The sequence below is a fragment of the Mytilus galloprovincialis genome, chromosome 2 (genome assembly GCF_965363235.1).
Source record: "Mytilus galloprovincialis chromosome 2, xbMytGall1.hap1.1, whole genome shotgun sequence".
In the NCBI taxonomy this organism is placed as follows: Eukaryota; Metazoa; Mollusca; class Bivalvia; order Mytilida; family Mytilidae; genus Mytilus; species Mytilus galloprovincialis.
In genome coordinates, this window is record NC_134839.1 from 19,962,793 (window position 1) to 19,976,132 (window position 13,340).

At 32.4% G+C, this 13,340-nt stretch overlaps 1 protein-coding gene across 3 annotated transcripts in view; it reads left to right on the top strand.

Moving 5' to 3' along the window:
- The window catches only part of LOC143063079 (uncharacterized), a 151,381-nt gene that overhangs the window by 8,251 nt on the left and 129,790 nt on the right, over positions 1-13,340 (top strand). For all 3 annotated transcript variants that reach the window (XR_012974934.1, XM_076235015.1, XM_076235014.1), the window contains exons 2-6: positions 3,138-3,451; positions 4,306-4,462; positions 6,518-6,741; positions 7,895-8,109; positions 10,100-10,520. Coding sequence is in view for 2 of the 3 variants with exons in the window: in XM_076235015.1 (XP_076091130.1) it covers positions 3,154-3,451; positions 4,306-4,462; positions 6,518-6,741; positions 7,895-8,109; positions 10,100-10,520 (1,315 nt within the window). In the remaining variant the exon portion in view is untranslated. The remainder of the gene's footprint in view (positions 1-3,137; positions 3,452-4,305; positions 4,463-6,517; positions 6,742-7,894; positions 8,110-10,099; positions 10,521-13,340) is intronic.

Consider the following 13,340-nt stretch of genomic DNA (forward strand, 5'->3'; position numbering starts at 1 on the left):
AAAAAAATAAGGTCTTTTGCAGAAACCCAGTGTCAATCTGAAATAAAAAATCAAAATGTTAGATTTCAGCACATGAAACATCAACCAATTACTATTTACTAGTAAGTTTTAGTACTTAAAGGATTTTAGATAACCTTTTTTTATAATCCAAGCAATTACCAGAACCACGACTGTAAAAAGTACTCATTTCCGGATTTTATAGTCATTTCCTGTCCGTGTACTGATTCAGTTTTTACTTCATACTAATACATATGAACCTGTTTTTTGACATACGAAAATCGCAAAATAATCGGAAACAGTAAAAAAGCGTAGTAAGCCTTGACAAAAAAATCTAGATACATAAAAACATTCGACAGAATATGCTTTGAAAATTTGAGTACACACTTAAATAAAAACTCAACAGTGTAATCCGTAAGAAGTGAAAATTGTAATTAGTACAAAAACACATAACACGATGATAGTAAATTACTATGCCCTTTAATAATGTCAGGCGTCAAACAGTCATATCGGCTACCGTTTATAGCGTCAAATTGGTTAAAATTTTACTGTGATTCTTCAAAATATCCTTAGAGTTCTCAAATAATTATTGTTACCGTCATTTTTGGAATTTTTTTTAGTGATTCCTCAAAATCAGTCGATGTTTTTATCATCTAAAAGGAAGTGTACATTTTATCGTCGTCCACCAAAAATTACCGTTAACATCATTTGTCAAGATCTCTTACCAATATTGGTCATGAAGGTACAAAAAAAATTGTAGATATGGTACACTTAAACAGCTTTGTAATTGAACTGTTACTTTAATTGTATACTCCAGTATGAACATGATGAATATAACAATATTAAAAAAAAAGAGATACATATTGCCCTTTATCATGTTTATATCATGGTAAAAACCAAAACATTGTAGCAAGATAATGGTATATAATTAGTCATTAATTACCAATCGTTGAGACAACACACCCACCCACAGTGACACCCTCCCAAAACACAAAAAAAATATTGGTTGAATTCATAATATACAAGACAATTACATCTATTATTGAACATAATATACAACAGTTACACTGACGATGAAACAAGCTAACCTAACACCAAAAGCACAGTAATTTTGTGTCTTACTGTGTTATGAAATATTTCAAGTAGGACCTTGAGTTTAAGTGGTGGACCTTCATGACCTTTCAGTTTGGAGTGTCAAAGGTTTTGGACCTTCTAGCACCAAATGTTAATTTGAACCTCTGATCTATTGACAATTGGTAACATATAACAGGGTATTATTTTAACTTTGAATTATTTTTAATTATGGAATTTGCTTGATTTCTTGTTATTGAAATTTTTAATAACTTCCATGTTTATTCTGTACTGAAATGTTCTGTGCTGCGCACAACACTTTCTATTACAAAGAAAATAGTATATTTTCAATAGAATGTACTGTGCCGCGCACAACACTATCTAACCAAAATACATTGTATGGAAAGTGTTATTTAAAACCGCTCAAAAGATTATAATACCAAATAAACATGGAATTTATTAAAAAATTTTAAACACAAGAAATTATGCAAATTCCATTATTAAAAATAATTCCAAGTTCAAATAATAGCCTGTTACATGTAAAACTGGCTAACCGAAGAGTTTACAATGTATGTTGATAAATACAAAAAAAAATCATTCACCTGTTACAATGTATTTTACCATGTTTACCTGTGAACAATCGGCGTGAATGAAAGAATCAAATCGACGCAAATGAAATATTGAACCTTTTAGAAATCAGCGCAAATGTCATACGCCTGTGTACATGTATGTGGATTACAATAATGGTAAAAACATTTTTTATGCCCCACCTACGATAGTAGAGGGGCATTATGTTTTCTGGTCTGTGCGTCGGTTCGTCCGTCCGTCCGTTCGTTCGTTCGTTCGTTCGTCCGTTTGTCCGTCTGTCCTGCTTCAGGTTAAAGTTTTTGGTCGAGGTAGTTTTTGATGAAGTTGAAGTCCAATCGACTTCAAACTTAGTATACATGTTCCCTATGATATGATCTTTTAAATTTTAATGCCAAATTAGAGGGTTTACCCCAATTTCACGGTCCACTGAACATAGAAAATGATAGTGCGAGTGGGGCATTCGTGTACTGGGGATACATTCTTGTTTGGTTAGAAATTTAACATACATTGTAAGTAAGGCAGCAACCATTTGATTTTCTGGGGGGGGGGGCTATGGGTTTTTTTGGAAAAAAAAGTTTGTTTCCAGTTTTTGGAGAAAAAATAATTTGTTTTTGATTCTGAGAAAAAAAAATTGTTTGTTTCACCCTCAGCTGCCACTATATGTAATGCTAAAATTGAAAGAAAAAAATTGTTTTCGACTTGTCGCGAAAAAAATAGATTGTTTTTCGCCACAGGCGAAAAAAAAAAGTTTGCACAGAAAAAAAAACCATAGCCCCCCCCCCAGAAAATCAAATGGTTGCTGCCTCATGAATCTCTTCATGCTCTTATAAAATCAATTGGTTCTATTCCAACTCAAATATTTTATTTGCCTAGCCTAGTAAAATTTAATATTTAATTTAAAAAATCCCCAAAATTGCCAAATGAAAGCCATCGTTACCCTTCAGTGATCATGAGCACTTTGATTTATACAACATGTACAAGGTGATTCAAATAAAAATAACAAATACAAATGTACAGGTTTTAAAATGGAATACTAACTCCGCCTGTATTTATTATATACTTTTTTTTATAACTGTGTAATATAATACCTGCATGAATAAATAATGTATAAAGTAATTTTTTCAAAGTGAAACTACCACAAACAATGACAAAAGACCTTATAATCTCTATTTTGAAATCTGTGCCACTTGACCAGAGAATTTGCTTTTTTTGAAGTATTGACATCATACAATAATCACTTTTCCATTGTGGCTTAATATATCTTTTATTATGTCATCAAAATTATAGGAGAATCTCTGTAATGTCAAGTTATCATGGTAATTGTAGACAAATAGCGATACTGTGTATGGTTGTACATGAACTAATCTTCTATCATTCTTTATTAATTTTATTGGTACATCAAAATTGCATACCAGTGCATGTTTTTGCATTAATACATGTACATGATGCATATATACATCTTCTATGAATATTTTTTGTAGGTCTTGAGTTTTTAAAATGAAATGTACAAACTGTGGTGCAGATGTGGCCCCTAGTGATAATTTCTGTGGAGCATGTGGTCAGATGGTTGAAATAGATGATCATGAAGACAAGATAAAAAGATGTCCTTGTTGTGATTCACTTCAGAAACTGGCACAAAAGTTTTGCACAGAATGTGGATGTGAGATAGACAATAAAAATCTTTGCCTTGCTGAGACAGACAAGGGCCGATGTAAAAATATTTTGTCACCAACCTCAAAGTTTTGTGGTGTTTGTGGAAAAAGTGCTAATGTTGAGGACAGTTCAGAGAAAGATGGTAATCTTTAATTTAGTGTGAATATTGATTTACATTATATTTTAATTTTATCAGTCAAGGGTATAAACTTAAAGAAGTTATTAGAAAAAAATAACATACATGTCGTTATTATAGGCTTAAAAAATGGTGGGATAACATACAGCTTCTCTCCATAAATTAAAAGCCTTTTCCTCGGATGTATATCATGCTTAATCAAAATGTTTTATAATTTATTGTAAGAAATAATGATCAGAGCATGTCATGAGGTTCTGCTCTAGCTTCCAAGTAATTACCAAGTCTCAGTTGAAGTTAAAAATTGAAAAAAAAGCGAGAAATTAATTTTTTTGGGTCAAGATGACCTTCTGTAGGCTGCTGTACCAAAACCGGTTTCCCTCTGACCAAAGAACTGTTGTGATAAATGTGTTCACTGGGGTCCACTCCATGTAGACCACAGCATCCCTCGGGTCTCTAGGTCAATGAATGGGACGAAAAATCCTCAAAACTAATATTTTGCACCTGATGACCAACTGTGGGGCATATTTGGCCTAAACTAAGCGATCATTGTTAGTTAAGTACATACTAACCTTATTCATCTCTAGAGAAGAGATCTGTTCTCAAAATTATATCCAATTTTCATTATTTTGAAGCTTGTGTCTTGCGTACATTACATGTATGTTATATCCTTGTCAAATTGAACTCAGATTACACCCTGTCATGAAAACACAATAGGTGAGTATATCTGCTCATTGGAGTCTCTAGTTCTATCCAAAACTTGTTTTTAGAAGAAAGGGTTTTTAGTTTTTGTTAAAGGTGATTTTTGTGATTGATAAGAATTTTAGAGAACAATATTAAGTTAATTATCTGAACTTTTGTAGAATTAGATGGTGGTCAAAGCAGTAAACAGAAACAGTTTAAAGTAATAGAAAGTTCAAAACATCCTGAGGGTAATATTGAAGTGGAAACTGAGCTCAAACTCAACAAAGATGATTCAAGGAAAGAAGTTATAGAAGATACATTGCATAAAGAAGATGTGTAAGTTTAGAAGATGTATTTGATCTACTTTGTCTAGCAAGCAAGAAAATTTACCTTGAGGAAGTGAGATACACAGAATATACACAGGCAAATTTTGTTCATGTGAAATTAACATGTTAATGTTAAAAAAATCATGTGGATTCCATGTTATCTACCTATATGTTAAATTCATTTTAAATTTATGGAAATTTCACGTGAAATGTTGATTCATGTAATATGATTAACATGAAATTCACATGAGCAAAATCTGGCTGTGTATCCCGAATTCATGAAGTTATGAGGTATATATCTCAAGTTTCCTTCCTAATACTAATCACAGCAGTTTATAAATGATGTTAAAGTTAAGTTACAGTAAATGTGCTATGTCACAGATTTTGATAAACTAACCAATTTCAATTTTGTCCTGTCTATCTACATTATAAATATAGTTAAAAATATATTTTATAGGCAGGGGGATATGTGTCTCATGGACAGTTTTGATAGCAACTTGTTTCCTTGAATGTTGTGATATATGTAAAGTTTCTGCACGTTAATTTGCAATGTGCATTTGATTTCTGAAAGAAATTTTTAATATATCTAAATGTTACTAGTTATTACAAAATAAAAAAACATTTCACTTTGAAAGTGGCAGGCTGGTGTGAGAGATTGAAAGGTGCTGCTGTGGCGTTGTCAGTTTGCTTTTGACAAATGAGTTTGGATGTCCCTTTGGTATCTTTTGTCTCTACTATCATGCCAATACTGCCAAGTTTAGATAAAATAATTAGGGCCCAGCCTAGTGGCGAATCGCCCTATAGTGATCAGTCTGTCTGTCCATCTGCAAGTCTGTCAATTACAAATTGTGTCCCCTCTGTATCTAGAGAACCATTATAATTATGATAATTTCATACTTTACACTTGGCATGTATTTTATTTTTAACCAACACCATTTTAAACACCAGAAGGTGTGTCATAATGTTGCAAATTTTTAGGTCAAAGTTCAAGGTCAAAAACTTTTCAGTTTTGTTTCATTTGACAACCCCATGTCCTATGGTACAGATCATGTCCACTCTACATCTTGAGAACCGTGACTATTTCAACTTTATACTTGCCATGTATATCAATCAACACCAGAGGGTGTGTCATAATGTATGTACAACTTCCTAGGTGAAAGGTTAAAAACTGGTTTCAGTTGACTACCCCATGTCCTATGGTAAAGATCATGTCCGCTCTATATGTTAAGATTTCAACGTTTATACTTAACATGTATTTAAACCAATTATTTGTAGCAGGGCCTACACAGATGACCCCCATCTCAATGATGTCTCATTGAAATTAAAGGAGTAGGTCCAGTAAGACCCCTTTTTGGCCCCAAAATATGTCAGTTTTACAAAACTGTTAAAATGTAAACTTTTAGTTATTTATTGGAAATAAGAATGCTTCTGCTGCAGAAATATGGGCTATTTTTGACAATACAATGCACATATATTGGGTACTAGCATCATTAAGTCATGCTAAATTACTGAAATCTTCACAATTTTAGCATTTTAGTTAAATTTTAGACGGTTTCTGTCTAAATTAAAAGTGGCCGCATTTGTGTTCATTCTTCATATTGAAATTTAATTTGTAATTGATGATAATACATAACGTACATAAAGGTTGAGGATGAACACTATTGCAGCCACTTTCATTTTTGACAAAAACCATCTAAAAAGTGACATTTTTTGGCATATTTGATAGATTTTTCATATTTGAGCTTGAATTCAATGGAGTGTTTTTAATTACTAAATCACTTCAATCTTTTACTTAAACTAATTGAATCAAATCTTTTGTCAGATGAATCTGAAAGTTGAGGCCAAAATCGGCACTTACTGGACCTACTCCTTTGTTTTCTTTAAGTTTCACATGCAGTCAGAACATAATATGTCACAGGAAAAAAGCTAATCTGCATCTACATAGAACATATAGAAATAGGAATATATTTATAAACATAAGATAAAAAAATGATAGCAAATAAATGAAATAGAGAATAAGAATAATTGTAATCATTGTTTACATTGAAGAAAATATTTATTGCAGTAAATCTGAAGAAGCTATTCTAAATGAAAGTAAAGGGAGAGGATTAGCAGTAATCTGCACACATACTTCTTTTAAACAGAACCCAGTGAATCTGACTGAAAGACCAAGTGGCCATACGGATAAAGAAACCATGGAGGAAATTTGGAAGTTATATGATGACTGTGAAGTTCTGACATTTGTAAATAAAACAAGCAACTTTTACAATACAGAATTAGAAATGAGGAGTAAGTCCTGCATATTACGATATTGAATTGTACTTGGCAAGTGAAATTATTTCCACTATTAACATGGTTATTATAAAAATAAGAAGATGTGGTGTAATTGTCAATGAGAAAACAATCCATCAGCTAATAACCAGAGGCCAAAAGAAAGTAGAAGGTTAGCCACTGTAAGTCACTGTCTGGCCTTCAAATTCTTTAAATTGAATCTCTTACCAAAATATTTGTCACTAATTTTATTAAAATAGAATAAGATCATTGTAGATGTTCAGTAACCTCTTTGTCATTTGTGCTTTTGTCAGTCAAGGGTATAACTCTATAGGGTTATTCGAAAAAAATATCATACATGTGTTATTACTTTCATGTGTTGTCTACTCTTTTTTTTCTAAAATTTAACATAAATATGTTTTTTTAGTCCACAATAACAAAACTATGTTATTTTTCTCTAATAACCCTAAAGCGCTATATCCTTGAAAGCACCACTTATATTTGGTTTGTATTATATTATGTTATTGTCAAAGAGCAATAATCACTCGTGGACTCGTGGTGAGATTTATTGAAAAAGCATTGCTATGAACTTTTTAAACCTAAAAAGAGATCTACCCAATAAACTGAAAAAGGGATGGCAGAAACAAACAATAAAAGGCAAACAACATTAAACAAAAAAAACAGAATACAAAAAAACAACATCGAAAACTAAAGACAGAGCACCATGAACCAAACAAAAAAACCACGATGATCTCAGATTATTTTATATCTGCCTGTCCCAAGTCTAACCCAAGTAATGTCTTGGCCTTTTAAGCGGACTATGTAGTATGGTTTTTGTTAATTGTCAAAGGCTGCATGATTACCTATATTTGCTGACAACTACCCACATAATTTTGTTATTGGTGCTTATCAATCTCATTGTCAATTATACCACCTCTTTGGATGGACAGAGATGTCATCAATTACAGGTCACAATAAAGGCTGCATAAATGTATAAAACCCATATCCAGAATGAGAAATAAGCAAAGCAAAACTAAAATTCAGCACAAAAAAAACCCAAAGTAATATAAAAGCAAATCCAAATTAGTTTAAATGTGCTGATTTTAAATCTTGGCACCTTTGAAATGCAGAGCAAATTTCATACAACAGATATCATATTCACTTATTTTAGTTCAAGAAAAGTTAATGAAGATGCCATCTGTAAAGTACTTTGTATTTGTTTTGAGTACCCATGGAGATGAAAGACCAGAAAAAGAAGAAGATGGCTATCTGCATTATCAACATTACTTTTACACAAAAGATGGCCAGGTGAAAACTCAAGATCTTATGACAAAGATGAATGAAATAGAAAAAATAGATAAGAGAATGAAGTTGTTTTTTATACAGGTAATGATTTTGATTGAATTAAGCCATTTCAATAGATATTTTATAGTGTGTCTTTCTATGTTGTGATGTTACACTATGGTTTTACACTAGTCATTTTTGGGGCCCTTTATAGCTTGCTGTTTGGTGTGAGCCAAGGCTCTGTGTTGAAGACCATACTTTGACCTATAATGGTTACTTTTACTTTTTCTCATTGGTACTCATACCACATCTTCTTATATCTAAAGATTTCATGATATGTATACATACATGACATAATTAACCTTGTTTCATGTATGATTAAGCAGAATTAAGTCTTTTTCTTAGATACAGGTATACATGTCATCGGCAGAGCTCATCTGACATTAACTTTATTTTCATGATTCATTGGTTTTTAAAAGGATTTTCGACGAAAATGTCGTTATTGATTTAGTATGGGGGTGGTTGGGTGGGTGGCAGCCAAATGTTGTCCGTTCATTTACTCATGAACCGTTCAACCAAAATGACAAAATGGAAGTCAAATTTGATATTTACGATTTTCACTTTCACCGTTCAGTTCTTAAAAATTTGAAAAATGGTGTTTCCAGTCATGTCCTTGCTGTAACTCATGAACTGTTTAACGAAAGCTTTTCAAAATTTAGTATGTTGTTACTGATGACAAAATGGAGGTCTAGTTTGAAATTAACGATTTTCACTTTCAACGTGCAGAAGTTAAGGTTCTTGAAAGATTGAAAGGTCTTTCCAGTCATGTCCATGCTTTAACTCATGAACCATTCAACTAAAACTTTTCAAATTTTAATATGTTGTTACTGTAACTGATAACAAATTGGGGGTCAAGTTTGATATTGATGATTTTCATTGTTATGGTTCTTGTGATATTAAAAACAGCCAGGACACAAACAAATGTAAAAAATCCAGTTTGCTGTCGCTCTGACAGCCTCTTGTCTAGAGTAACCAGTTATACCCCTTTACAAATGGAAAAATTGCTGATTTTTCCTTTTCTGTTTTTTTAACTTTAGTCCATCTCAACCAAATATCATGAATCTTATACACAATGCTAATAACCACAAAACCAAAATTAGGTTTGTGGCATCTCATTTACTGTTATAGAGTTATGCCTCTTTACAAATGGAAAAATTGCTGAATTGTTTTCTACTTTAAGTTTCGGGCAGCCAAATGTAATGATATTGTACATAGTGCTTTAACCACAAAATCATTTCAAGTATGATTTTGGGTAGAGTCACTTTTACATGTCCCTTTATAATGTTAAATGCAAGTAGGTGCATCATCTGTAACCACTGAAAATATTCCCCATTTATTTTAATTATAAGATTACGATCAAATGGCAATTACAAAATAAATATTAGCTTTTACAAAGACAGAAATGACATTGTAAATAAAATTGAGTCATGAATTTTATAATGAAGTAGTGATTCGGTCCACCTGAAAAAGGCTAAAAATTAGCAATTTTGGAACCTGCTAAAAGATTTCAAGACCGTCTAAACATAAAATTGTCCATATTTTCAGTTAGAGCTAGTTAGAGCTGATAAAGTTTTCTTTGATTTTAATATAATTTGTCCTAAAAATATAATTGAAAAAGTGCAGGTCTGATTTTTAAATTTTCATGTATTGTCTGAAAGAAATGCACTTCAAAATTACTATGTTCTTGTGCCATATAAATGTATTGTAAAAAGGTGACAAAAAAGGGGAAGTAACTCAAATTATTTTTAAAATAACTTCAAAGTAGACAAATTATTTATGACCATCAGCATAGGTAATTGGTATCAATTACGTGTGTGTGACACCCATGTCATAATTAGCATAAATGTTAGTATTTGCCCACATTTTATAAAAAGGGCAATTTTCAACTGGTTTTGGGAACCAGAATTGTAACACATGGGTAGACAAAAAAGATAGTCTTACATTATGTTTGTTATAAATAATGAACGATTTGAATTTAAGGGGCACTAGCTGTCAAATTCATGTTCACTAATTTGACTCAAATCTGTTTCAGGCATGTAGGAGTAGAGCAACTAACACAGAATCAGATAATCAAGACGCTGGATATACTGTGAAAATGACATCAAGAATAGTCACTCAAATATCAAAACAACAAAGTGAGAGTACTGATGTAGCAGATGCTAAAGGTCACATGACATCATCAGAAAAAGATGAAGAATTTTCTTCAATAACGATTGTTGAAAATGAGGAAGTTCATCGTCAGCTTGAGAAACTGACAATAAACTCAAGAAGTATTGATGTTGCTGATGCTAAAGGCTATATGCCTCCTCCTGAGGAGGATGATGATGAGATACAACAACCAGAGATGAAGAATGAAGATAATGATGTAAAGAAAAACGACACAATACAGGTTCCACCTACCGAAGGAATTCCTCATTGTGAAGATTGTGTAGTGGTATTTGCTTCTATGGCAGGTAAGTTAAAAAGGATTAGTGAATAGCAATAAATAAAACAAAAGTACCTTTAAAATGATCACCACATTGCAATTCAAAAGCATTTTAATGGCTTTTGTTATAAATAAAAAGATTATGATTAGTAAAACCTATTCATCATATAAGTGTTCTATCCATCTATCCTTTGTAAACAGTTATTTCATTAAATTTCATGTTATATAAAAAGGGTAGAAGTCAATTATTTGTCAGAATTTGTAGAAGAATTACCAGGTGACTCCCTGTAGGAGTTGTCCTTGAATTAAGATTTTTAACTTCTGTTTATTCTCTTAATTTGAGAACTATATTAGAACGACAGAAAAGATACTATATCAATAATACAAGATATTAAAAGATGCCCAAAAACCTCAATTGACTGCTTGTAAAAAAAAAAATCTTTTTGAAATGATATAAAGGAGTATGTTTGGTAAGGGCCATATTTTGCCCCAATATATATATATATATGAAGTTCATTGTTTCATGATAAAAATGGTTGAAGTTGTTGACAAACACACAAGAGAGTAAAACAGAACCTTTTTGTCAAGCTTTTCTTTTAAAGCATCTCAAATTAGATAAAGGTGAACATTATGACCATGACAAATAATAGACTTATTAACTTACCCTACCCCAAATGTTACATGCATAACACACATAATCATGCATTATATAAAAAGTTTTTTTTTTTATTGACACAAATTGTCTGAGGATGATTTCTAACTTCTTGCAAGAAAGTTTCTCCAATTGGAGAACACAATTTTGGTTCTGATGTTTGCAGAATAGATACCAATGATATTTATATTTGTTCGAGAGAAATATGGTATCTTGAACTTCATTTCCTTTTTTAGCTCACCTGACCCAAAGGGGCAAGTGAACTTTTCTCAACACTTGGCGTCTGGCATTGTTATCGTTTACAAAAATATTCTCCTCTGAAACTACTAGGCCAAATTTTACCAAACTTGGCCACAATCGTCGTTGGGGTTTCTAGTTTTAAAAATGTGTCCGGTTACCCGGCCAACCAACTTGAACCAACCATGATGGCTGCTATGGCTAAAAAATAGAACATAGGGGTACAATATAAATTTTGGCTTATATCTCTGAAACCAAAGCATTTAGAGCAAATCTGGCAGGGGTAAAATTGTTTATCAGGTCAGGATCTATCTGCCCTGAAATATTTTCAGGTGAATTGGACTACCCTTTGTTGGGTTGCTGTCCCTGCATTGGTTATTTTATGGAAATGTTGCGTTTTTTTACGACCGCAAAAAATTTTTTGGGATTTTATAATGTTTATGATGTCGTCTGCGTTGTTGTTGTCTGCGACCTTGTCGTCTGCATTGTCATCCGAAGACACATTTGGTTTTTGGACAATAACTTTAAGTTTATGTGAATGAATGAAGGTACCATTAGGGCTGTTTTTGGCCCCCTCTCTAAATAAGTTTATATTGATATCATTGATGTAGACACTTGAAAAAATAATGATTTTATTGTGTTCCGGTAAAAGGAAGGTTGCCTAGCAACGGTTTTTATTAAGAATGAAAATTATCACATATTAATTGCTTTAACAGTACACATTTAAATATTTACTAATAACATTGTTTGTCCAAGAAGAACTTGAAGTCACAAAGTCCCTTTGATTTCGTTTACTATATGACTAAAAACAACCTTAGCAAAAGAAATGTTGCCTAATAACGGTTAAAAAATAGATGCTTGTCCCCTCTAAAGTATGAATTAAGCAGTTGTTTGAAGATTTTTCTTTCCATATGGTGTTTCATTCCAATATTCTTTCATATACATCTTTTTTTTCCAACAATTCTGTATTGAGCATAGCAACACAAGTGTTGCTTAGCAACAGCAAAACACATTGAATCAAAGCCAACTACAAGTTAATTAGTCATTAATAAGGTTCAATACCACTAAAGGAAGGTTGGGATTGATTTTGGGGATGATGGTCCCAACTGTTTATTTTGGAATAAGGGGCCCAAAACAAGCATTTTTCTACTTCAGGATAATAACTTGTGTATAACATGTATAAGTATTTCAATTGCTCTGGAATTATACCACAAATTCTAATACCACAAAGAGAAGGTTTGGATTCATTTTGGGGGTTATGATGCCAACAGTGTAGGAATTAAGGGCCAAAAAGGGACCAAACAAGGATTTTTGTAGTTTCTGGACAATAACTGAGGGGGGCAGGAGGGGTCCTGATACCAAAATCCGGGGCTTAAAAACACGAAATCCTGAGGTCCTGAATTTAAATAAATTAAATCCAGCTGACATCCCGAAATTCGAAAAAAAGAATTCCCTGATCCCGAAAGGGTCAATCCTGAAATCCAGAGATTATAAACACCCAATCCTGGAGTCCCAATAAAGGTCCTATCCCCCCCTCATAACTTGTGTTTTAGTTTATCGATCTCTCTGACATTGTACCACATAGTTCTATATCAGGAAAGGAAGGCTTAAATTGAGTTTGGGGGTTATTGTCCCATTCTAGCAGGATTTAGGGGCCAAAAACAAGCCTTTTTCTAGTTTCCAGACAATAACTTGTGTTTTAGTGTATGGATCTCTCTGAAATTGTACTACAAGGTTCCATACTACAAAGGAAGGCTGGAATCAAGTGTGGTGGTAATTACTCCAATGGGGTGGGTTCAAAAAGTATGGGGGGTCAAGCTTTTTTAAGGGGTTAAATTTTTTTTCTTCAAAATATTTCAAATTTCAAATTTTTGAAAAGTTAACGTTTCAAGAAGAAATATTTATTTGCACATTATTGCGCAATAGATAAATTTGCAAGATTTCAACATTTGTTTTGTG